The sequence below is a fragment of the Chelmon rostratus genome, chromosome 2 (genome assembly GCF_017976325.1).
Source record: "Chelmon rostratus isolate fCheRos1 chromosome 2, fCheRos1.pri, whole genome shotgun sequence".
NCBI lineage: Eukaryota > Metazoa > Chordata > Actinopteri > Chaetodontiformes > Chaetodontidae > Chelmon > Chelmon rostratus.
The window spans coordinates 8,903,980-8,926,765 of NC_055659.1; the positions used below are offsets into that span (position 1 = coordinate 8,903,980).

The window sequence follows — 22,786 nt, forward strand, 5'->3', positions numbered from 1 at the left end:
TTTAAAAAAATCTATATGAATGTAGTGGAATATAGAGTTTGTAAATCAAGCTCTCTTCAGGGATTATTTTGTATCTTTTAAAGACCTTCTTTCACTGGGTGTCAGCTGATTGACATTAAGTAAGATGGAACAGGACACGTAGTCCGCTGACACTTAAACACACTTGAGCACGGCGACATAACGATAAAACAAGACGACAAAACAGAATTAAGGCTTCTGGTTAATTGTGATGGATCGTGCAGCTCTGACTGTGTCTGTGTTTCATCACTGCGCTAAAGTGAATCATGGAAATCTGAATGTAGGAAATCAGGCAAGATGGAATCATTTAAGAGACAAAAGAGACATTGAACAGAAAATGTAATGTGGTGCTAACACCTTTCTAACCCGTCTACTGTGTGTGTGTGGCTTCAAATACGAAATACCAAATTCTTAAATGATCTGGTTTCTGCTGTTCCTAAATAAACTTTAAATGCCTTGCTTTATATCTGTCTGTTAAAGTGCAGAAGAATTTAAGTCTCAACAAACCTGTCAAAACTCATATATTAAGGAATGCTGACACAGTTTACGACGTTAATATAAAAACTAAACTACATGTTTCCACTCCAGATAATCTACATTATGCAGGTCTGTTTCTTTATTTCAGTATGTTCAGTATGTGAAGAGCGGGCGAGCGGGAATAACATATTAACTTTCTCTTCCTGTATCGGTCTCACAAAGAATGTGTTTACAGTGGGTTTATGAGCCGGGTGAGACACTTTCTCTGCTTGTCTCTCAACAGGGATACAGAGTGGAGGCAAAAGAGGGCAGAGGTGTGCTGGATGGGGGCCACAGCCGGGCCTGATGGCAGGAGCCCAGAACACATGGAGCTCTAATCACGTCCTCTAGAAGCCACAAGGTGCTACAGTTCACGTGGAGACACTGAAAAGGTGAACAGACGGATAGATGATGTGCGCAAACACGCCTATTCAATCAGCGCGGCAGCGGCAGTCAAACCTTGCGAATAGTCCTCATTCTGCCACGTTTAAAGCACCCCTAAATTAAGGCCAGTTTCAGTTTAACAGAGACATGCAATGGTCAAAATGCCACATTAAAAACAGTTTATAGTTTCACAAAAGGAACTGAATACTGCATAAAGTCAGATTGACAAGGGCTGATACCAATAATTGGTAATCAAGGAGACTGATAATCAATATTTGGAACTGGACATACAGTTGCAGTAAAAACGAAATACTTAGTATCAAAATTTAACCAATGGTGGAATAGTAGTGGTACAATTACTCAAGTACGATACTGCTCTTCAGTAATATTTTGAGGTATTTGTACTTTACTTGAGTATTCCCATTTTCTGCTACTTCATACTTCACTACATTCTGGTGGCAAATATTGAACCTATACTCGTCTACATTTATTTGATAACTTTAGTTTGTAGTCACTTTGCAGATTAATTTTAATATTATCACATAAAAATCAGATAATAAATTTGAATGTACTACTATTTAAGTTAAATTTGATCTACTTCTACAAAATATTTCCCTTTAAGCTGTTGAAGAAAAACAGCCTTCACTCATTCCCACAAAACAAACAACACCCATTAGTCAACAGACGTATTTCACACAGGTAACACACAGATGAACTAAGCATTAACTCAGGCTCTGTTCAATTTAGGTGTCCCGTACGCCATGCCAGCAAGCCAGTATCACACCAGAGCCCTGGATGTAAAAGATTTGAATGGAATCCACCAGTCATTAATGTTATTGATTACAACTGTGCTGCTATGACATGTCAAAATGTCTGATGCATATCATGCATGACCTATAGTATGTTTCAGGTAGCGATGTAAGCGCTTTATTTATAATTGTTAAAAACCTTGGTATAATTGAAAGAGACCGCAGAGAAAATTACTCAGTCCTTTTTCTCATCAGTTTTGTCTTGAGTTTGTTCTCAACATAAAGAGCCTTTTACTTCGTTGTGTGAACGATTTGTTGTTGTCACTGGGGAGGCGCTGTGCTCATTTAAAGTGTTTTTTTCCCCTTTTCATCAGCCTTGCGGTCAGCAACCAAAAGTTTAAGCTTTTTTCCTGCTTCCTGCTGTAAATCAGCCTCCCTGGGTGTCCTCAAGCAAACCAAACCGGCACATAATGTAATTTTGTTTGTGTCCCAATGTTGCACCAGACACAGGAAGAGAGAGCGGAGTGGGGAGGTGTGAGAAGAGACGCTGACCTGAATTATGTGCACCTCACAATCATTAATTGATGTGATCATAGTTCACATTATGTTCTCTTGTACAGGCTGTGATTTTTCTCTTTCATTTGTTGTGCCAGCAGTTTTAATCCACGGGCATTCACCCTGACACCTGAGGGAGACATGGTGTATAATAAGCCTACCTGACAGAGCCTGCTAGCAGAGCCACCACAGGTGTTAACACGCCTGCGATTCCTGTTGCACTGTGTTAAATACAGTACAAAGCCTGTCAGTTTATGCCGCCCAGTATAGACAGATGTTGTGTTGTTGTGTGGAGTCACAGTGTGATGAAAGGAGGATGGTATCAAGATGATGGGATGTCACAACAGCGTCTTCTAAGGTTCCCGTTGGTAATGTGACACCTATTCCCATGGTTAACCTATACGCAAACAACATCTATTCATGTGTATGATATTCTTTACTGTGAATTCTCGCTCAGTTTCTGCAGAATAATACGATTGTTTTTCTCCTCACCCAGACACAAATCATGGATTCCCTTTTCATGTCTGTGAATACAGAGCGATGATTATATTCAACTGTGAGCACAGCCGAGCTCAGCTCAAATCGTGGCTATCTTTGGAGTCAAGAAGCAAGCAGCCAAAAAACTGACAGATATTCAGCCTCAGTTTCTTCATCCGTAATATCATGGAAATGACAGTGCTGCTGTCCAAATATAAAAAAAATAAAACCATAGATTTAAAGAAAATGTGTAAAAACTAGAATGAAATTTAAGTGAGAGTTGCCTACAATTTTTTCATATTTAGACAACCGGATGTCTCTGTGGATGTTATCAGGCTGATCATTTCACTATCAACCATTAAACTGGAAATCAAACATCTAACCACTTCCTGTTTACATGGTTAAATATAAAATCAGAGACTTTTCTGCCCTCTGTTTAGCCTTCATCTCATTATCCTGCCTTTTCCTTTATGACTCGTACACTCTGCACAATGTCACAACCTTAAAGGCTGAATCCCAATGACTGGACCTTTTATCATCTCCAACCTAAACGTAATCATTTAATCAGTGGCTCTTGCGTTGTCAGGGCCTTGCAGGAAGTAGAAGCTGACTAAGAAATTCCTGTAAATCTCCCGTAAAACTACAAGCATGTCAGACACAGCGTTTTGTATCTACTGTACTTGTAAAAAAAATTTACCGCTAAGCCAACGAGCATTACGTGTCAAACCCTAAGTGTTAGCCAAGGTGTGTTTTCCACTTTAAAGAGGAGCTGCTATATGCGCCTATTAGCTTAATCTCACTGTTGGACATGTCGTACCTTGAAACTGGGAAGGAAAAATGGGGAGTATCCACACGCTGGATTAAAGCTTCCAGAAGTTTGCTGGAATGAAATGCAGTTTCTGCCTCAGAAGGATTTGGAGCTTAAATCCACTGTTCAAATACTCTCCAAGTTAACTTCATTGAATCTGTTGCCCTGCAACAGGCCTAAATATAAGACAAAATGTTCATACATCTACCTGCCTGTACCTGACGTTGCATCAGAAACATAAAAAAGGTATCCATGATTTTTTTGGTAAGTAGTAATAGTGGTAGATGTCCCCAGAACCAGAATTCCTTTAGAGCACTGTGTGAGAGATACAGTCAACACGCCAGTAAAAGGTCTGATCACCAAGTGAATCTCATGAAGTGTATGCCTGCAGTAACAGAGTGTTTCCTGTGCTGGTTGATACCCTCAGGTTGTGTGCCCATGAGGTCGTCCATGCTGGTCCTGTTCCTTCTCTTCAGCGCGCAGGCTGTGGCCGCCATCGCAGGAGCAGCACAGCAACAGTGTCCAGGCAACAACCCCAGCTCCGTCCCCACAGTGGACCCCAAACTCTTCACCAAACGCCGCTACCTCTCACCCAGGGTGCTCTTCAGCGCTCAGCCCCCTGATGCGGATCCGGCGGGGTCACAGGGCAGAAGGACCCGCCGGCGGGCAGGACAGCCTCAGCACCGTGGGGTTTACTCGGTGTGTGAGAGCATCAGCGTCTGGGTGGGCAACAAGACCAAAGCCACGGACATCTCGGGCAACGAGGTGACAGTGCTGCCAGACGTCAATATCAACAATGTCAACAAGAAGCAGTACTTCTTCGAGACGACGTGTCACAGTGCCCGCTCAGGCAGCTCTGGCTGTTTGGGAATCGATGCGAGACACTGGAACTCCTACTGCACCAACTCACACACGTTCGTACGAGCGCTGACTTCCTTTAAGAACCTGGTGGCGTGGAGGCTCATACGCATCAACGTGGCCTGCGTGTGTGTGCTGAGCCGCAAGTCATGGCGGCAGTGAAGACCCTGCATGCACGCCACGCACCCACAGGATCACACGCTCAGTGAAACGCAGTACAAACACAGACATACTCATCACCAAAGACTTTCACCCTCTGCACAAAGTAAATTATTGGTATACGTCAAAGTATCGGGACTGCATGTATGAACACCAGGCCTGGGTCAAACAGTATCTGAAGTTTGTTAAGGAGGACCAAACATTACAGGGTTGCTGCTGTGTCACTCGTGCCTACCCCACATCTACGAGGTTTTTGTTTTTTTTAAACAAAAAAAATCCTGTCCACACACGCAAAAAAATCCATCCAAAAACACAACTGAAGTGCTGTAAAGAGCAGGGGCCAATTCAACAAGTAGTGATATAACCTTAGTCCTAACCTGAATTAAATGCTTTTACAGGCTACCTGCAACTAGAAGTCTGATCCTATGGTGGAGGCAGGTCATGCCTTCTGCATAATAAGCAAGGGAGATAACGGTGCACACTCTGCCGTCTCAAGCCAACACTCTGCTTTCCCCGTCTACACGTCAACACTGACTATTTTCAGGCAAAGAGTTTTCCAAAAGCTTTGTTTTCTGCTACGTAAAACTGAGTTTATATGTGGGGAAAAAAGGTTGAAAATACCCATGTACGTGTGGACTAGGTGTTAGTCTCTTGCTGTATTAGCTGCGATTTCTAACAGGTTCGGCTTTAAAACGCAGCTGTGCAGTAAGCTGGACCTGACTGCTGAGTCAACATGAGCACAGTTATCAAACCTCCAAGAATTACACTTAAAGAGGAACTCTGCTGTCTTTGGGAAGTAGAACTGCACATGTGGAAAAAGCTGTTTGTGGCTACAGTCGAAGCTACATGAAGTCTGATAAGTTGCCTTAACTGATGTCCAGTTTGAAAATCTAATCTAATCTAAATCTGGTAGTATTGAGACCTCAAGACCTCTGTAGCGCACTCCTCATCCGCTTGAGGCTACATTAGCAGCTACGAGCATAACTCACCCTAATATCCTACTGAACTGTCGGTGGTTGAGTTGCATTGTGGGTAATGTAGGTGCCAGGTTTTGACGAGGAAGACAAATGCGTAGAATAAAAAAAGACAATATCCGTGGTTCTGCTGCATCGATGTTGAGTCTTTTTTTTTAACTAGCCATCATGATCCTGGCAACATGACAAGAGCCATCAAGCTAAATCAGTGGAGAACTATAAACCAGCTGAGGGGAAATAGTGCAAGTGCGTAGAGTGAGACACATTTATCAAGTGACTTGTTCCCACTTACAGCGAAGTGTAAGAGTAAACTTTAGCAGCAAGTCTCAAGTGATCACATGTATGTTTAGCTCAAGAGACAAGAATTTACCTGACATAGGCCGATGTCAGGTAAATTGTTGCATTAATTATCTGCGATTCTGCAAAAACAAATATTTCATTTTTTCCATTTAATTTTATATGTGTGAAATCCTTAATATCTGCAGTAGCATTTACCATGTGAATTCACAGCAATCTAATGCATTCATTATAGATAAATAAGGCGTAAATATGGATTAAATCATGGGAAATTTGTTACAATGAAAACAATATGAAAATCTGCTCCCGGTGTACAAGGTCAAGCAGAAAAAACATATAATAAAAATCCTATCAAATGTTGAAATCTAGTGGAACTAGTGGGTGAAGCTTACCCTGCTCTGAATTATATATGTCACTCCAGCTAACAAATCATTCATCATATGTTATAAAATGTAAGGATTTTTGCCCTCATCTCTGTTTCTGTGCTAGTCATCTGACTCTTTCCAGATTAAGAGACCCTTAAAAAAACTCTTAAATTTAAGAGACTCTTAAGTGTAACCTCATTTTTAGGAAAAAGACATTTTACTCTTAAGTTAGAAAGTAGGGGTAAAAGTGGAGGATTTTTACAGTGTCCTGGTGGGACTACTTGCGTTCCCCCTGATAGGAACAGATAATACTACATCATGATACAGCACAGCTTTTTTCTATGGATCAGAGGGAAAGCTCAGTTTATTGCAATGCAACACAAAATAATTTCTGAATAAAAATCCCGCCTTTCAGGGGCTCTGTAGATTATCATTTTTATAGCAGTTTGATAAATATAGAACCAGGTTCACCTGAACCACAGCTAAACTGAAGCCTCGCCAAAAGCATGATGAAGTTACCTCATTAGATCCACCCTACATGGCCAAAGGTGATTGGGGAAATTGTTATTGAGGGGAAATTAGTTTCAGCTGTTTGTCTTTCCATTTTAAATTAACTGGCAAGGAAGGAAATTAAAAGTAGCACTCGGGCCATATACTGTGTGTATTTTATGATATAGAGTCTAGTTTCTCAGCTTCTGCGGCAGGTTTAATACGAACCTCAGATCTGATGACCTCCAGTGACATTTAGGTGACTCAGGAACTGGATTTTAAACTGAACTGCAGCTTCTAAAGACACAGCAATGGTGTTTAAGTATGTGATTTTATTCAAGACAGCGCAGGTTTAAACCTGTCATAAACCTTAAACTGCTGCTAAGCAGTGACAGGGCAACAGGCCCCTAAGAGTTTTAGCATCAGAACACAATCATGCTAATTATAGTATTCTTCTATAGCACATAACACTCACTTTAAGTGGCCTGACACAACCCACAAATTTTGGAAAAATACAATTTGACCCAGGTCTGATATAAGCAAAATATTTGTTCCAGTGTTGTTGTTGATATTGTTATTTATTAAACACTTCCATACATGCAGTGTGTGCTTTATGAAGTTTATTGAATGGACGGTAAGCCTGAACCTCCAGCAAAGTGTAGTAACCCCTTGACACGGAAAGAAATTGCATTTTTTTTGGCCTGCGTGGAAAAATGAGGGAAAACCCATATGGCTTCATTTTACTGCCAGTAATTTGGTGTTTTGGCTTTGCTTTGTGTTTTTCTCCTGCTCTCCATTCTACAGTAGATATAAAGCAAAAAGGGGGAAAAGACATAAACATAAATAAGACTGCATATGATTCATCAGGCTCTGGTTGATAATATCATAGCTTGCGATTTTCTTTGTTTTGGCAGTGACATTTCAGTGCCATTAGCGCACAACAAATTGCACTTGAAGCATGAAGCCAGTATCAGTAGTGATTTTCTTTAAGGCTCAGAGCCCAATTTTTGTGTCACAGCTGACATTTAAGACGTCTGATGTGAGTGCAGAGAGCTTGGAGGCAAAGTGGAAACAGAAACAAAGAGGCTGCTTGAGATTATGTTCCTGGGAAAATAGCCTTTTTAAGATAAGTATTCCCATTTGAGCTGTCTACCTGTCAACTGTAAATACGATTTGTCAGAGCCAACTTGTTTAGTTGACTGCTGCAGCTTGTTTACCTCAGGCTTAAGCGTATGTCCAAAACACTGTCCTGAAATTAAATGCAACACTGCCCTCTAGAGGTCAGAGGTTGGAACATGTCCTCAAATTAAACTTGGGATGTTAACGCTGGATCAGATGTTGAATATATTAATACTTTCGGTCAACCATAATGATGAGTTCCGCTAAAAATTATGAAAATGAACAATACTTTACGTTGTTTTACATTCACAAAGTAAAAGCAACTAGGAGAAGCGTCACCTACCTGACGAGAAAAAGGCAATATATCAAGCATTGTAAAATGTGCTATGTTAGCTAAAAGCTATAGGCTAGTTTGTGATTGGTCTGCGCATGCGTAGTGCTGAGTTCAGTCAAAGCGATGAGCTCGGACAAACGAGTATCACGTTGTTAGATCGTGTTTGATATGACGTGTAGTCAATGCACGTAAACGCAGCTTGGGGGTGAGCGATACAGACAATAACATGTGGACAAAGAATTTATGATTACATAAACGCCTTAAAGCAGTCTAATATCTAATATTTTATATAAATACAGGTTATTTGGTTAATATCACATGAAGACATTAGGATTAGTTACTAGAAAGCAGGTGTGTTTGACATTACATGAGGCAATCTGACATTTCTACAAGCAAGGTACAAACAAAAGTAACAACAACAATGATAATAATGATCATGATAATATTTTCGGGCAGATAAAGTTATGGATGTAGAAAGCAAGAGTGAACTGAATGAAATAAAATATGCTGACCTTTCAACGACCTTGAGATATGGTTGAAAGCTCCAGAAAAGGCTAGACCTGGACCTTGTGTTCAGGTTACTTCTTCAAACATAAGTAAGTATAAACACAGACACAAAATGAACTGCAGTACTACTACTACTACTACTACTACTACTACTAATAATAATAATAATAATAATAATACATGTAAAGCTTACCAATGTAATTGTCACATTTGGGAGACAGCAAAGTCGACAACAAAGCAATTTCGTCCATCTATGTAAAGTGGTGTAAAGAATCCACAGCAAACAGACTACAGATATTATTATTAATAATAATTAATAATAATAATACATATAAAGCTTACCAATGTAATTGTCACATTTGGGAGACAGCAAAGTCGACAACAAAGCAATTTCGTCCATCTATGTAAAGTGGTGTAAAGAATCCACAGCAAACAGACTACAGATATTATTATTAATAATAATTAATAATAATAATACATGTAAAGCTTACCAATGTAATTGTCACATTTGGGAGACAGCAAAGTCGACAACAAAGCAATTTCGTCCATCTATGTAAAGTGGTGTAAAGAATCCACAGCAAACAGACTAGTTGCACTCCTCCGTCTGTCCACTAGATGGAGACATTGACAGGACCGTCCAGAGTAGTGATTTCTGGTGTTTCCACTCTTTCTGCCCTGTATTTCATAACAGTGTACCACAATGATTTTAAATCTGTTTTTTCCCATGATATTAAAACTGTGGGTTATTCATGAGAGCATTATATTCTAAAAAAAATGTTTTGCTATCACCAAAGTGCTTGTTTCCTCACCTCTGATGTGTCTTGAGGATGACTCACAGTTGCACCATATGGAGATCAGGTTACATTATGGCACAGATTTACATATCAAGCACAGTAGAGGAGGGTGAGGAGAGGGCAACTGTCGAGGGATAATGGGATTTTGACTCCATTATACCCCGATATGGTTTCAGTTTGGGTGTACTTCCACTGTGATAATTACAGCTCTGAATTCATGACAGGATTGGATGACCAAAGTGATATTAGATTAACATCGACGCAATCCAGTGACCTTATACAGGCTTACATGGAAACTATTAATCATTTGGAATTCAAAAAGGGGGCCATCTATCTATCTATCTATCTATCTATCTATCTATCTATCTATCTATCTATCTATCTATCTATCAAAAAAAGAACAATCCAGCCAGTGTTATAGATGGATCCTAACATATTTTTGCTGACTCTTGCTATAGATGTCATCTGATAAATAGAGGAGGTAGGCAGTGATGTGATGTGTCTCATGATCCACAGATACTCTGGCAGACGAACAGGGGGTCGCTGTTTCCCTCCCACATCAGCGCAGCAAACAAAGGCAGCACAAACATGAGAAGCTTGACTGTCAGAGCGGGTGAACCCGAGCTGACCCCCCTCCGGCCCGCAGAGAAGACACAGAAGAGCTTTGGTGACGCTCCATATGCGCTCTTCTCACTCACAGGAACTGGCTTACGCTCAGCGTGCAAAGCAGAAAAAGCAGACAAAACACTCTGCGTGCATACAAGTTCAAATTATACTAATAGTTATTAAGCAAATTAGCAAGTCTGTCTTCATAGAGGGTACCAAGTATTATTTGTGTATAAACACATAAACAAAAGCAAGTACTGTATGTATGGATTATCACTGTGACATATAACACTAAAGAACCGGCTACAACTCTGTGCAGCTCAGGGCTGAAGTTGCCATTAAGCACACAGAAGTCATGTCTTTTTTTTTGTTTGTTTTAAAGCAGCCTGTGGGGATTTTCTCGGTATGTAATTTTAATATAAAGTCTATTATATAACCTCCATTCTAAAAAAGTTGGGACGCTGTGTAAAACATGAATAAAACAGAATGTGATAACTTGATAATCCTTCTTCACTTAAACTCAATTGAAAACAGTACAAAGACAATATATTTTTGTAAATATCTGCTTGTCCTGAATTTGATGCAGCAACACGTTTCAAACAAGTTGGGATAGGAGCAACAAAAGACTCCAAAAACACCTGTTTGGAACATTCCACAGGAAAACAGGTTGATTGGTAACAGCATCATGATTGATAATGAAAGGAGCATCCTGGAAAGGCTCAGTCGATTACAAGCACGGCTGGAGCGAGGTTCACTACTTTGTGAACACATGATTGGATAAAGGATGTTACTACATGGGCTCAGGAACAATTCATAAAACCATTATTCTTAAACATTGTTTTGTTTTGTTTTTTTTTCCAATTGATTGTCCCAACTTCTTTAGAATCGGGGTTGTAATAAATTTCACCGGGCTGTATTTAATTTCAGGCAGATAGAAAACAAATATATGATTCTAAAGAGAGGCTGAAATCCTGAAAGATTTTTATTCTATTTAAAATGAATTCATTTGCATAACTTGAGAACAGATTATTTTGTGTATATCTCTCTTTTACAAGATAACACACTTAAAAGTCTGCAGCCATGCCAGCAGCTCCATGAGGCTGTACTTTAGAGTGGTGTTTTGAGGTAAATGCTAACACCTGGATGCTAGCATGCTCACACTAAGCAGGTATAATGCTTTCCATTTTCACCATCTTACTTTAGCATGTTAGCATGCTGACATCCTCTCATTAGCAGTGAACACAAAGTCCAGCTGAGGCTGATGGGAATGTCATTAGTTTTGCAGGTCATAAACCGAGGAACTGGATAAAGTGATATTTTGACCTGATGATGGCGCTATATGAACCATCAGAGGATCACTGAAGCTGTTACAGTTCATCCTAAGGGGAACATGAATGAAAAGTTCATGACAGTATTTTCAATAGCTGTTGAGACATTTCACACAAAACTGCAAATGTCAAAACTCATGGTGGCGCGATCACCAGAGTTGTTAGGATTCATCCTCTGGGGAACATGAACGTTGGCACCAAATTTTATTTCAACCCATCCAATAATTATTATTTTACATGTTTCAGTCTGGACCAAAGAGCCGGAACAATCAGTAAAAATGTGAAAAAGTATTATCCTGACAGTGTTAAGAAGGCTTTGAAATTAAAAACAGACAATGTAATTAAACAGTTAACTGATTTTTCTTTTTTAAAACGATTAAAACATGCAGACTTTATTTTTCTGTGTCTGGTAAAAGTCTTCTGGAGTTGTGCGGGAAGTATAGGTGTTTGAGTATTAGTAAAATCTAGTCTGTGGCCGTGTTCCAGCTTGTTTTAACTGAGCCAGTCAGTGACTTATCTCAGGTCACTGTGGTTTAAGTGCACACTGTACACAAGTTGCCGTATTTCCATAATAAACACTGCTATCAGAGGCAGGGTATAGGATGACATCCAGGTTTAAAAGCGTCTCTGTGAGAGGTGACCGATCACAGGGCTGATAAGCTTCTCATCTTAAAGTCATGGAGGTATAAGAGGTCAAAGAGGAGCTAGTGGGACGATTTTTATATTTTTCAGTCCTACAAAAGACCCTAGAGGGGTTTCAATTCGTCTGATTTAATCTAAAGTAGCACAAGAAATAGGAACTGCAAACAGATGGTAGCTTTCTACACCACTTTCACATCTCCCACCCACACAGATTGTTATATAATTCAGTATTTACTCATATCTACCAGCAAATAACCCTTTATGTTCATTGGACAAAATGAGTATTTTTGGACAAAATGTGATAAAACGGGGTTCTTGCTTGGGGAATTTTATCTTTGAGACGACATTATGACCAAATCAGAGCTCCTGCAGTCTGAAGTGCACCTGCTCCTCGATGCTGTCAGGTGACATGCTGGACTCTCCCTCGTGGGCTGGCCCCTGAAGACCACCCCGGGGGACCTCGGCGCACAAGCGGATGGGCGGCGCGAGGCGGCGTGCGGCAGCCAGCCCCGCGCAGCTTGTGCGCATGTTTTTGGATGTGGCGGAGCAGGTCGTCCTCATCATTACATGGTTGATGTCCAAGAGGGAGAAGCGAGGATCTGCAAAAAAAAAGAAAGAAAGAAAAAGAAAAAAAACAATAACAGCGTTTAGATCGGAGAGAAAGCGGGCGGCATCATGAGCAAAGTGCAGGGCGGGATGAAATGCGTGAAATACCTGCTTTTCGTTTTCAACTTCATCTTCTGGGTAAGTCCGCTTCAGAGACCGTTTGCGTGGAAACAACGCTGATGCTATTAAAAAAATCACTCCATTGTTTTGAGCCTGGTCAGTATTTGCGTATTTATCAGAGGGGCCGTTATGTGTTTATCATATTCAGCTTGTCAAGCTTTGTTTGTGCTGCGCCTTAGCGGAGTGTTTGTATGTTCAGCCCGCTGCAGGCGAACAGTCTGACTATTAACATTATTAAATATGGTTTTTAATTAAGATGCCTTCTTCGCGCACTGGAGGGCAGAGGAGTTAATGCCGCAGATCGCCTCCATCCACCTGCTCGGTGCAAACTCCTCCGACTCTAAATCCTCAAACCTCAAATCAGTCACCTTCTTTTCATTTAGACCCATCACACGGCGCTAATACCTCATTACGGCTGCTGAAGTCTCGTCTATCTATGAAACGTTGTTAATAATTAACGAGTAAATCAATTGAGAGCCCGTGAGCCACTAAACCTTTTAACACTCACATGATTCATATGGTAACTGATGCACTGTGGCCGTCCTGCAGCACGGACATCAGAGCTGCAGCGTGTTGCTGCTCTTCCCAACACACCCACCGCTCAGACCCTCTCCCGTGATGTGGCGCCGTGCTGTGACTTCCCTGCTGCAGCTGCGGGAGTGTGTAGTCTGGTTATTGCAGACGGGGTTAATCTGTTTTGGCCACATCATGGAGGGGGTTTGTTTTGGTCTGTTATGCTACATTAGATCTGCTGGGATAAGGTTACCTGTGGCTCCGGCGACTGCAGATCCACCTTCGATTTTCTGTGCAGCGACTTATCATCCGGCATTATGTCGGGTCTCCTTATGGTCTGCATCGATGATGGGAATGCACTTTTGGTAAACATGGTTTAGACAAGTGTTTTGGCTCGTAACCTCCATAGATAGAGCAACTGTTTTCTTGTGATCCAGAGTCACCGGTTGTGCAACCTGTTCAACTCAAGAGTGAGGGAAGGTTGTTTTATTTGAATCATTTATGAGCCCAAAAGAAGTAATCCAAGAAAAAAGTCTGAAAAAGTAGGTTTGTGCAGCAGAAATGTGGGGGGTTTTTTTGTTTTGTTTTTTTGTTTTGTTTTCCTGTTCAGTTAATCATCTCATGATTTGCTCTGCAACCCACTGGGGCCCTGACTCCCAGGCTGAGAGCCACTAGAGAACAGCATCAGTGCCAAATTCAGTTGTTTATGCTCCCGCTTCAGACTGCAGGATTTGCATACTTTTTTTTTTTTTTTTTTTTTTTTTGGTTAATAAAGCGTCTGAAAATAGTGACAGTTTCCTGAAGCCGGAGGTGATGTCTTCAGATTGCTGCTTTTGTCTGAAAAGAAGCCCCAAAACAAGAGAGGTTAAATCACTGTCACATCTTCTAACTACAAGCTGGAACTCGGTCATGTTTGGCATTTTTGCTTGAAAAATGAATTGATTGGCACAATAGTTGCAAGATTAAATTGATCAATGAGTCGACTGAGCGTTTCACAGACTCGTGCAGCTGTCATCCCCTGCTCGTGTTTTACTGCTACATGATACAGTATATATGGATTTAAAAGACTGAATTGACTCATCTGTGCGCTGTAAGACGATCACTTGTGTCGCCCAGACAGCGGCCTCTTTGTTTAGTTTCAGGACTGAAAGCAGAGCTGTTGTGGTCGGAGCCAAAAGGGGCGTACAGTACGCTGTCATTTTGGGGTGCAGAGCCAAACAAGCAGCCAATGCCAGTGTGAGTTACATCACCAAGGCACTGTGAGGCTGGCACAGCCTGTGGCTGAAATGCACCATGGGAGATGGACCACTGATGCTATGATGCTGCCGTTTAGATATGATATTGTTGTGGTCTGTTTGGAAACATGAGTGGCTGTTACAGTGTTCAGGTTTTCCTTTTCCAGTCAGAGACTAGGCAGACTGCCTTGATTATAATTTTAGTCCAAGAATTTGCTATTTTTAACATTGAACTTCACTGTTAAAGATTGATTTCATCACCTTTAAATTCATTATCAGATATCATATCAGACGTATAAGACAGACACAGAAAGAAATTTAGTTTTTAACCTGTTAACCTGTCACAGTTGGATTTGTTGTGTAAAATGTTGTGGAACTGAACTTCTGTTTTGTTATACAACCCTGATTCCAAAAAAAAGTGGGACGCTGTGTAAAACATTGGAACAAACAGAATGTGATCATTTGCTAATCATGAACTCAACTGAAAACAGCACAAAGACAATATATGTAAAGTTTTACCTCATCCAACTTGATTGATTTTTGTAAATATCTGCTTATTTTGAATTTGATGCAGCAACATGTTTCAAACGAGTCGGGACAGGAGCAACAACAGACTGGGAAAGTTGTGGAACGCTCCAAAAACACCTGTTTGGAACATTCCACAGGTAAACAGGTTGATTGGTAACAGGTCATAGTATCATGATTAAGGTATGAAAGGAGCATCCTGGGGAGGCTCAGTCGTTCACAAGCGAGGATGGAGTGAGGTTCACCACTTTGTGAACACATGATTGGATAAAGGATGTTACAACATGGACTCAGAAACACTTTGTGAAACTGTTGTTTGCACCTGATTGCATTCTGTTACACTTTTTTAGAATCTGGGTTGTACATTAAACTTGTGACAAGATTAATTGTCCTTTATCATCACTCACTAATACACAACATAACATTGGCAGTTCAAACCAAATAATGCCACTTTAGTGTGTGATGGCAGGTCAGAGGGATGAACTCTCTCAGGGTGACACCTGGTTTCAATCGATTGGTTTATTTCTGGTCATGCAGGGACCAATGATCTCTCTTCATGACAAAACCATCAAACACATCACACCTGATACTGTGTTTTCCAGCTTAGGATATACTTCAACCTATAAACACTAATAGCAAGGTTATTACATGGACGTTTGTCTTATACACAGTACACTTGTGGCTACATGGGCAGTTTATGATCTATTTGAGAGTCTAAACGAGTCTAAAGCTGTTAGTCACTCGAGAGGTGACGCATTAACATTTCTGGGAGAAGAGAAAAAACGGGGCAGTGAGCATCAAGAGCCACTTCACTGACGGGACAAAGACAAGAGCACCACCCGGAGAATCTTAATCAACAGAACAGCCGAAGAAACAAAAGCACGTGACGGGCCTCAGTGTTTCCCTGTGGAGTGATTTCAGGGTGAACCCATTCACTCACAGAGGCTGAAAAAATGCGCTGTTAGTCTGTAAAAATGTACAATTATGACCTGAATATTGACGATATGATTGATCACCCCGCAGCTGTCGGGCCTGCTGGTGCTGGCTGTGGGACTTTGGCTCAGGTTTGACCCAGAGACAGTGGAGCTACTGACGGGCGACGGCGCCCCTGACACCTTCTTCATAGGTACGTGTGGCCTCCACCCACACCTCATCTTACACATCATGAGAGATAATGAAATGAAATGCGTGACACGAGGAAGGACAAGTCACATGTGGATTTTATGAGCAGCTCAAATTTGCTTTATATTTAAGAATTTCAATGCCATGTTGCTGACTGATTCCCTCTTAAAGCCAGAAAGTAGAGAACAAAACAGAGTTTGACATCTTGATTTAGAAAGCATTAAATGTGAGAGATGCTCCGAGTCTTCATGTTTCTGGAGATAACGCACAGCTTTGGGGTATAAAATGAATCTAATTTAGGTGAAAAATGTCCCAGAGCACTGGCAGATTTCATGCCTGGTGACATCAGGTTTGATGCTGCACTGTAGCATCATTTGGCAAACCCTTGCAGACGTCCCAGAGGGGTTTCCCTGCTGCCAGTTGAACTTTCAGGGGCCGCAGGTGTTACTGAGCGCCGCTTCCTCTTTACGACGGAAATCACTTTTCTGTGTGGCTTTAACCATCATTCAGATCCTCACGTGACGTACGTGGCTGCGTGCTGAGGGGAAGCGAAAGAGGACAAATGATCACTGAACTGCACCATTAGTGGCAGCGCTCTGGTTTATGGGAAACAGAGAGAATTGCTCGTGTTTACAGATATTGATTTGATTTACCTTTCGCTGTAGCAAAACAAATCGATCGATCAGAGATGCTCGAACAGTGACAAATGGGCCGGAGCCTCTGACTGATTAATGAACAGCTCTGTATCGTTGCAGAAGCACTTCAGAAGTTTGCAGCACTTTGTACTTGGCGGCTTTTGATGGAAGTTGAACGTAGAGTTCCTTTTCAGAGCTCTGAATAAAACACACACTGTGATTAAAAGGTACAGTAGACCAGAAAAACACCCTTCAGTGTGTAGTAGTGTCGCAGCACTCACACAATAGGCCCTCTCTCTCGGGCTCGCTCTGCGTAGGAGCAGATGATTAGAATGAAGCCTATTCTTGTTACTCCCGTTTAGACCATGACCTAAAATGGTGACTTCACTTCATCAGCTCTCTGCTGTGCTTTCGCGGAGCTGGCTGCCTCTCTCCGGACGTGGGTAACAGGTTGGGTGGGGCAGGTGACAGGAGGCTATCCTGAGCACTCGTTTAGGAGCGCTCTTGGCGTGCAGTGCATCCTTGTATGAAGACAAAAGCTGTTTCATACAGCAGCATGTGCAAATGGGAAGAACTACAAGAATACAGCCTAAAAACACAACAGTGAATACAAAACACATAATGTAAGCTGGACTTTAACACTGTCATACACAGCATCCAAGATTATTCAAGATATTGCTGAGCTGAATGCCCTCACAGTCACCTGTTTATACTGCAGGTGAGATAATTTTTCTTCAGTTTGGCTTCATTTGACATGCAAATATCACAGAGCTCGTCCAACCGTGCCACACAAATCACCACTCAAGTAACTAAGAGTGCTTTTTAATGTACTTCAATACACCTTTCAGCTGCAAATAGTGTATGTTTCCCTCCACTACATTTACATTTGCATTTACTTTGCAGAGCAAGATTTTACATAGAACAGACACGAGCGTCTTATAACACGTGTTGCATCTTTTTTATCGATGAAACTGCCCGACAGCACATCATCAGCTGCAGCAGCTACAACATTCAAATGCTCCTCACTCATTAATGCACTTATTTCTGCAGCCATTACTCTTGCACTGGCAATGACGTGTTTACTCTTTGTTTTGTTGCTACTTAAACTTAAGAACAAGGTCCAAACACTTCCTGCACAAGAGCCGAGCCCTCGTTGTTAGGCAACGACAGACTGCAGCAGATTACTGAGTGCAAAGTTGCCAATTTATGTAAATAACGGAGACCCGCAGAGGATTGATTGTCTTACAGAAGCGCCTTAGCAACAATATTAATATTATCATGAGCTTCATGAGTAAACTGGTGGCGCATCGCTTCTCACATTCACCTCCAGCGAAGGGACTAAACAGAGTGTGGTACCATAACAAGGCAAAGTGGCGGCATTCCCTGTGGACGAATCACTTTCCATTCTGTCACCTCTGCTGCTCTCCGTGCCAGTGTGTAAACAGCCGTCATGTGCGTATACATGCAAGCTCCTGATCGAGAGGAGCTGAAGAGGCAGAGGGACGCTTACGTCCGCTGACATGCATTGTAAGACGTATGTAACATGTACGGGCTGCAGTGTTAACGCGCCGTCTGCACCGGATTCACTGAGAGGGAGTGCTACAGTGAAACAGTGCATATTAAAGCGATCAGGTGATGGAAAGCATCAGCAGCCAGATCAGCTCTGTGTCGACACTTTGTGTACGGTAGAAGCTGTCTCGGCCCATTATATTTTCCATTGCTACCTCTCTTTGCTTTGAAGCTTCCTGCAGCCTGCTCATCTCCTCTTTACCTCCCTTTTTGTTCACCAGCAGGAAAACAACAGCTTGCAATCCCCCCATGTGGATTAATTAAATTGCTGCAGCGGTTGCTGTCTGTGTCACTGATTAGACCCTTAGCATGGACCTCGGGGACCGGCCCGGTGTATGGTTACAGTGTAAAGGGCTCAGCAGAGAGGGCTGGGAGCAGGGGAAGGTGACGACATCCAGAGCTGGGATGGCAGGGGGGATGTAGTCTGATTCTGCAGTAATCAAACCCTTGAAAATTTGATTTGCCTTCGTACCGGACAGATGGCATCTGTTTTACTGCCAAACCCTGCAGGACTGTGGACGCACAAAGTCCCAGTAATTGGAAATAATACTGATGTATGAAAAGAGTAACCCGGAAGGCTTGTTTCTCATTAAACTCTAAAGACTCTACATCAGCTTTAACTCAGATTTCAGACATGTATAAATGGGTAGGATGTCCAGCTATTTGCAGCTCGCCTGCAGGAGGACAGAGTCAGCACTGACAGGGACGGACAGATGGCCACTAAAGATATTTTCATCAGGTTCTGGAGTCTATCAACAAGCACTGATCCATCTCCAACATTTTCCTGCAGATTTATAACTTCATGTAGACAACAGGACCGTTTATACACCGATTCTAAGTGGACAGATTCATGAAGGGGAGGCAAAGTGACAAAGAAGTGCTATTTTAAGAAGCCAAACAAGAGAAAGCGCCAATGTGAGATTCTCTTTGTGTTTCAGACTTCTTTCATCTCGACTCAAGTCTTTAAAATTCATGAGCGGCCGGACTGCAGGAGGAGGCTGATAATCAGATTGAATTGTGGGAGGCGATTCAGAGGTTTTAGGCTACTCGCAGAGTTTCCACCTACACTTTTCTGCCGCTAGTGAAACACAACAACAGCCCTCTTTATAAACTCAGACAGGAAAGCAGTTGGATCATGCTGCCATCCTCAGATCAAGCTGTGAACTGCAGTCATGTGACAGTGTTAACGCACTGATTAGATTCTGGTGCTAAAAATTCCTGCATCTCGAGCATTACACGATTGTAGGATGGCTGAAGTATTCCTACAGAGTCACACACCTTAAAGTGCTAATTTCTCCACCTTTTCTCTCCTCAGCTGTGTACATCCTTCTTGGTGCAGGAGGGTTGATGATGATCGTTGGGTTCTTCGGTTGTTTCGGGGCTGTTCGGGAGTCTCAGTGTCTTCTTGCATCGGTGGGTTGAAATGTGTCCTTTGCTGGCGTTTCAAACATCTACTGTTTTAAACTAAGTATGACACAATCCTTCTGCATTTCTGGTGGTAACGCCCTCTTTTTGCAGGTCTGTGATTTCTAAATAATTCCAACTAATTTCCATTTAGACTCCTGGAAAGATCCATTTTTAATTTGGTACTAATTACCTGGGAAATAGAGTTTAATTGGTATACTTCCAATTAATTAATTCCAAGTATTTGCAAGGGTAACCAAGAGTCTTTCATTCAGTGCAGGTGAAAGCAATGTGAAAGTTGTTTGTAGAAATACGTAAAATTTAACAAATTTGTAGAAGAAGAAGTTTCTAATGATAAATGAGTAATGGATTAATATTCACTTTGGTTTAAATGGAGCTTCTTTCTTTCAAGGACATCTGTGTTTGTTCCTGCTGTGTAAGTGAATTAGCAGCAAAATTACATGTAGGAATTTCAGGAAACTTCCCAGGAAGTTATTAGAAAACTGACAAAATAATTTTCTTCTGTTTGAAAGGTCAGCTGTGGATTTTAGCATCAGTGAATTATTCTGGAACGACTGACCTGTAAAATGAAGTGTTACCTTCTGGTCTCTGCTGCTGGGTTTGTGTATGACCTCACCAGAGGCCAATAACATACCTCCTCTTTGTCCTGCAGTTCTTCGCCTGCCTTCTGATAATCTTTGGAGCAGAGATTGCTGCCGGTGTGTTTGGATTCCTAAACAAGGAACAGGTACAGCACCGAAGTGAAAAGTGAAGCTATTTAATTTGACTGTAATATCATTTAATTTTACATTTACTGTTTGTTTGTTTTTTGTTGTTGTCTTTTATCACTAACAGATTGTTGAGGAGGTCCAAAAGTTTTACAGTAGCTCCATCGCTGACGTCTCCAATACGAACGCCACTGCAATCGCCCTCATTTACCACAAAACTGTGAGTAAAACACAGCTTGTGTTCATTTGCCTCCTCATGTAGTTTCATAAATCTTATTCTGTTTGCTCGTTACATTCACAGCTGAACTGCTGCGGAGGCTCCTCATCAGAGACGTCTAACATTCTGTGTGCAGAGGCTCCCGCCCAGGTGAGCATTCTGGCCTGCTATAACACCTTATGCCCACATGGTGGCAGTGTGTCACTGTTTTAAGATGACAAAAGCTGCTCGTGAAGTGTTGGATCGGTCACGAAGCAATGATTTATGCAAAATAATTCACAGCGGGATTGTGTGCGGCACCTGTAATCAACAATATGAATGCTTTTTGTTGCTTTTAGGACTGTCTCACTGCAATAACGGACTTCTTCAACGAGAAGCTCCACATCATTGGATACATTGGGATCGGTGTCGCAGGAGTAATGGTGAGAATTAACAAAACCTTGAATTTAAACTTAGCAGACCCAAAATAGTGATTAAACTGGAGCTCCACAAATATCTTAACGTGTCCCAACATGTGTCTGATTGCAGATCATAGGGATGATCTTCAGTATGGTTCTGTGTTGTGCCATCAGGAACAACAGGGAGGTTATATAGATGGTGAGTTGCCCCCCCTTCACCCTCCCCCCCAACAGCCAGCCCACTACACCTTCCCCGCTCCCTTCATAATCATAGGTATAAAGGAGGGAGACACCAAAGTTACATTTCAATGTCATTTCTCATAGTCCAGAGTGATCTGGTGGGGAGGTCCACTGAATAGCACACACACACACACACACACACACACACACACAGAGTACAATACATCCCAGTTGTCCCAGATTCAACCCAATACGCTGGATCGTTGTCTTCACACCTTCCCCTCAACTCCACCAGCGCTGAAAATGAATCTCTCCGTTCTCCTCCATAACACACGCTCCGCTTTTGGCACAGCTCTGTGACATTCCTCGGGTTTAACATCTTTTTGTCTCGTTGCCGGTGCTCCACAGAGGCGACGGTGCTGCCCTGTAGCCACAACACAGCACATGAAGCCTTCTTTGACACAGGAATGTTGTGACTGAGGAGTATTCCTGTAAATACGGACGCCTATTTTATGCACTTGCTGTTAACGTTGTTTGTGCCCTTCTTATGTAACCTCTCGGCCTTATGCCAGTCATACTTTGTGTGCTTAAATGTTTTGAGGACTTGTCTACCTTTGCACAGTCAATTTCCATCATGTGCCTATTTTTAGTCACGCAGACAAGCCTCCAGCTGCTGTGCTATTCACCGATTCCTTCTGATTTGATCATGTACATAATGACTGCGCTTGCTCCCAGCCGACGCTCTCAAGTATTTCTACTTTAAAGCACAATAGAGGAAGTGTAGACATGATATCAACCCAAAGGGTTAGGAAAGGTCTGATGATAAACTGCCACTCTGTGAATCTCCACATTCATCTAAAAGGTCATGAGTAACACTACGTCCTCTGGAGCGCGTGTGAACTGTAACAGTGAGCTTGTTTTTGCATTTTGTGTGAATTATTTTGGATGTAAATTTTGTTGGTGTGCCAATAAGATGTGAATTATAGAATAATATAGTTTATGTCATGCTGTTAACCATAAAAAATAAAAAAATAAAACACCGGGTGCTTTTATTTTCATGTTTGACTGCTTTCTATTTCCCGCCTTTGAAGTGTTTGAATCAGAGGCGCCAGAGGAAGAAGCAGAGCGGCGGCGGCTCATCGATGTAAATTCTGTGGTCGGTGAGGTTCCTGAACACGTCAGAGAAAAATGAAATGGCGCCCGTTCACAACAGCAGCACAGTGCTGAACCAGAGATCAGACCTACTGACAGACCTCCAGGACTCAGCACTGCTGGAACAATATTAGACTGGCTTAGAGGCCCACTTACTGCTCAGACACAATTAGAAACTCCATCAGCTGAGGAGGGTCACACCTTCAAGCTGAAATATTACATTGAGTATCAATATATTAAACTGCAGAAAGCACAAGGCTGATGTCAAAGACCTTTGGTGATTTAAGTTGCTTTTTTTTTTTTACAACTCATTAAATGCTCTTATAGTAGGGGGCTGCACTGTCATTAGCTTTTCTGTGGTTGAAGGTTTAAACCAAGTGTCCTCCAGTGGTGGAAAGTCAGT

General features: G+C 41.8%; 2 protein-coding genes across 3 annotated transcripts; both read left to right on the plus strand.

The window, feature by feature from the left end:
- The first annotated feature begins 817 nt into the window (after positions 1 to 817).
- ngfb (nerve growth factor b (beta polypeptide)) lies at positions 818 to 4,527 on the plus strand. Its single transcript, XM_041961587.1, has 2 exons — positions 818 to 926; positions 3,935 to 4,527. The coding sequence occupies exon 2, from the start codon at positions 3,946 to 3,948 to the stop codon at positions 4,525 to 4,527; it is 582 nt and encodes a 193-aa protein (XP_041817521.1). The 5' UTR covers positions 818 to 926; positions 3,935 to 3,945.
- Positions 4,528 to 12,481: 7,954 nt separating this feature from the next.
- tspan2a (tetraspanin 2a) lies at positions 12,482 to 22,268 on the plus strand. 2 transcript variants are annotated; one of them, XM_041954787.1, is made up of 9 exons: positions 12,482 to 12,723; positions 16,002 to 16,104; positions 19,620 to 19,717; positions 20,382 to 20,456; positions 20,564 to 20,656; positions 20,738 to 20,803; positions 20,992 to 21,075; positions 21,182 to 21,250; positions 21,640 to 22,268. In XM_041954787.1, exons 1-8 carry the CDS (start codon positions 12,655 to 12,657, stop codon positions 21,245 to 21,247), a joined length of 654 nt encoding a protein of 217 aa, XP_041810721.1. In that variant the 5' UTR covers positions 12,482 to 12,654; the 3' UTR covers positions 21,248 to 21,250; positions 21,640 to 22,268. The 2 variants fall into 2 exon arrangements, with proteins under 2 accessions (XP_041810721.1, XP_041810720.1); XM_041954786.1 differs by having other exon boundaries at positions 21,182 to 22,268.
- Positions 22,269 to 22,786: the final 518 nt, after the last annotated feature.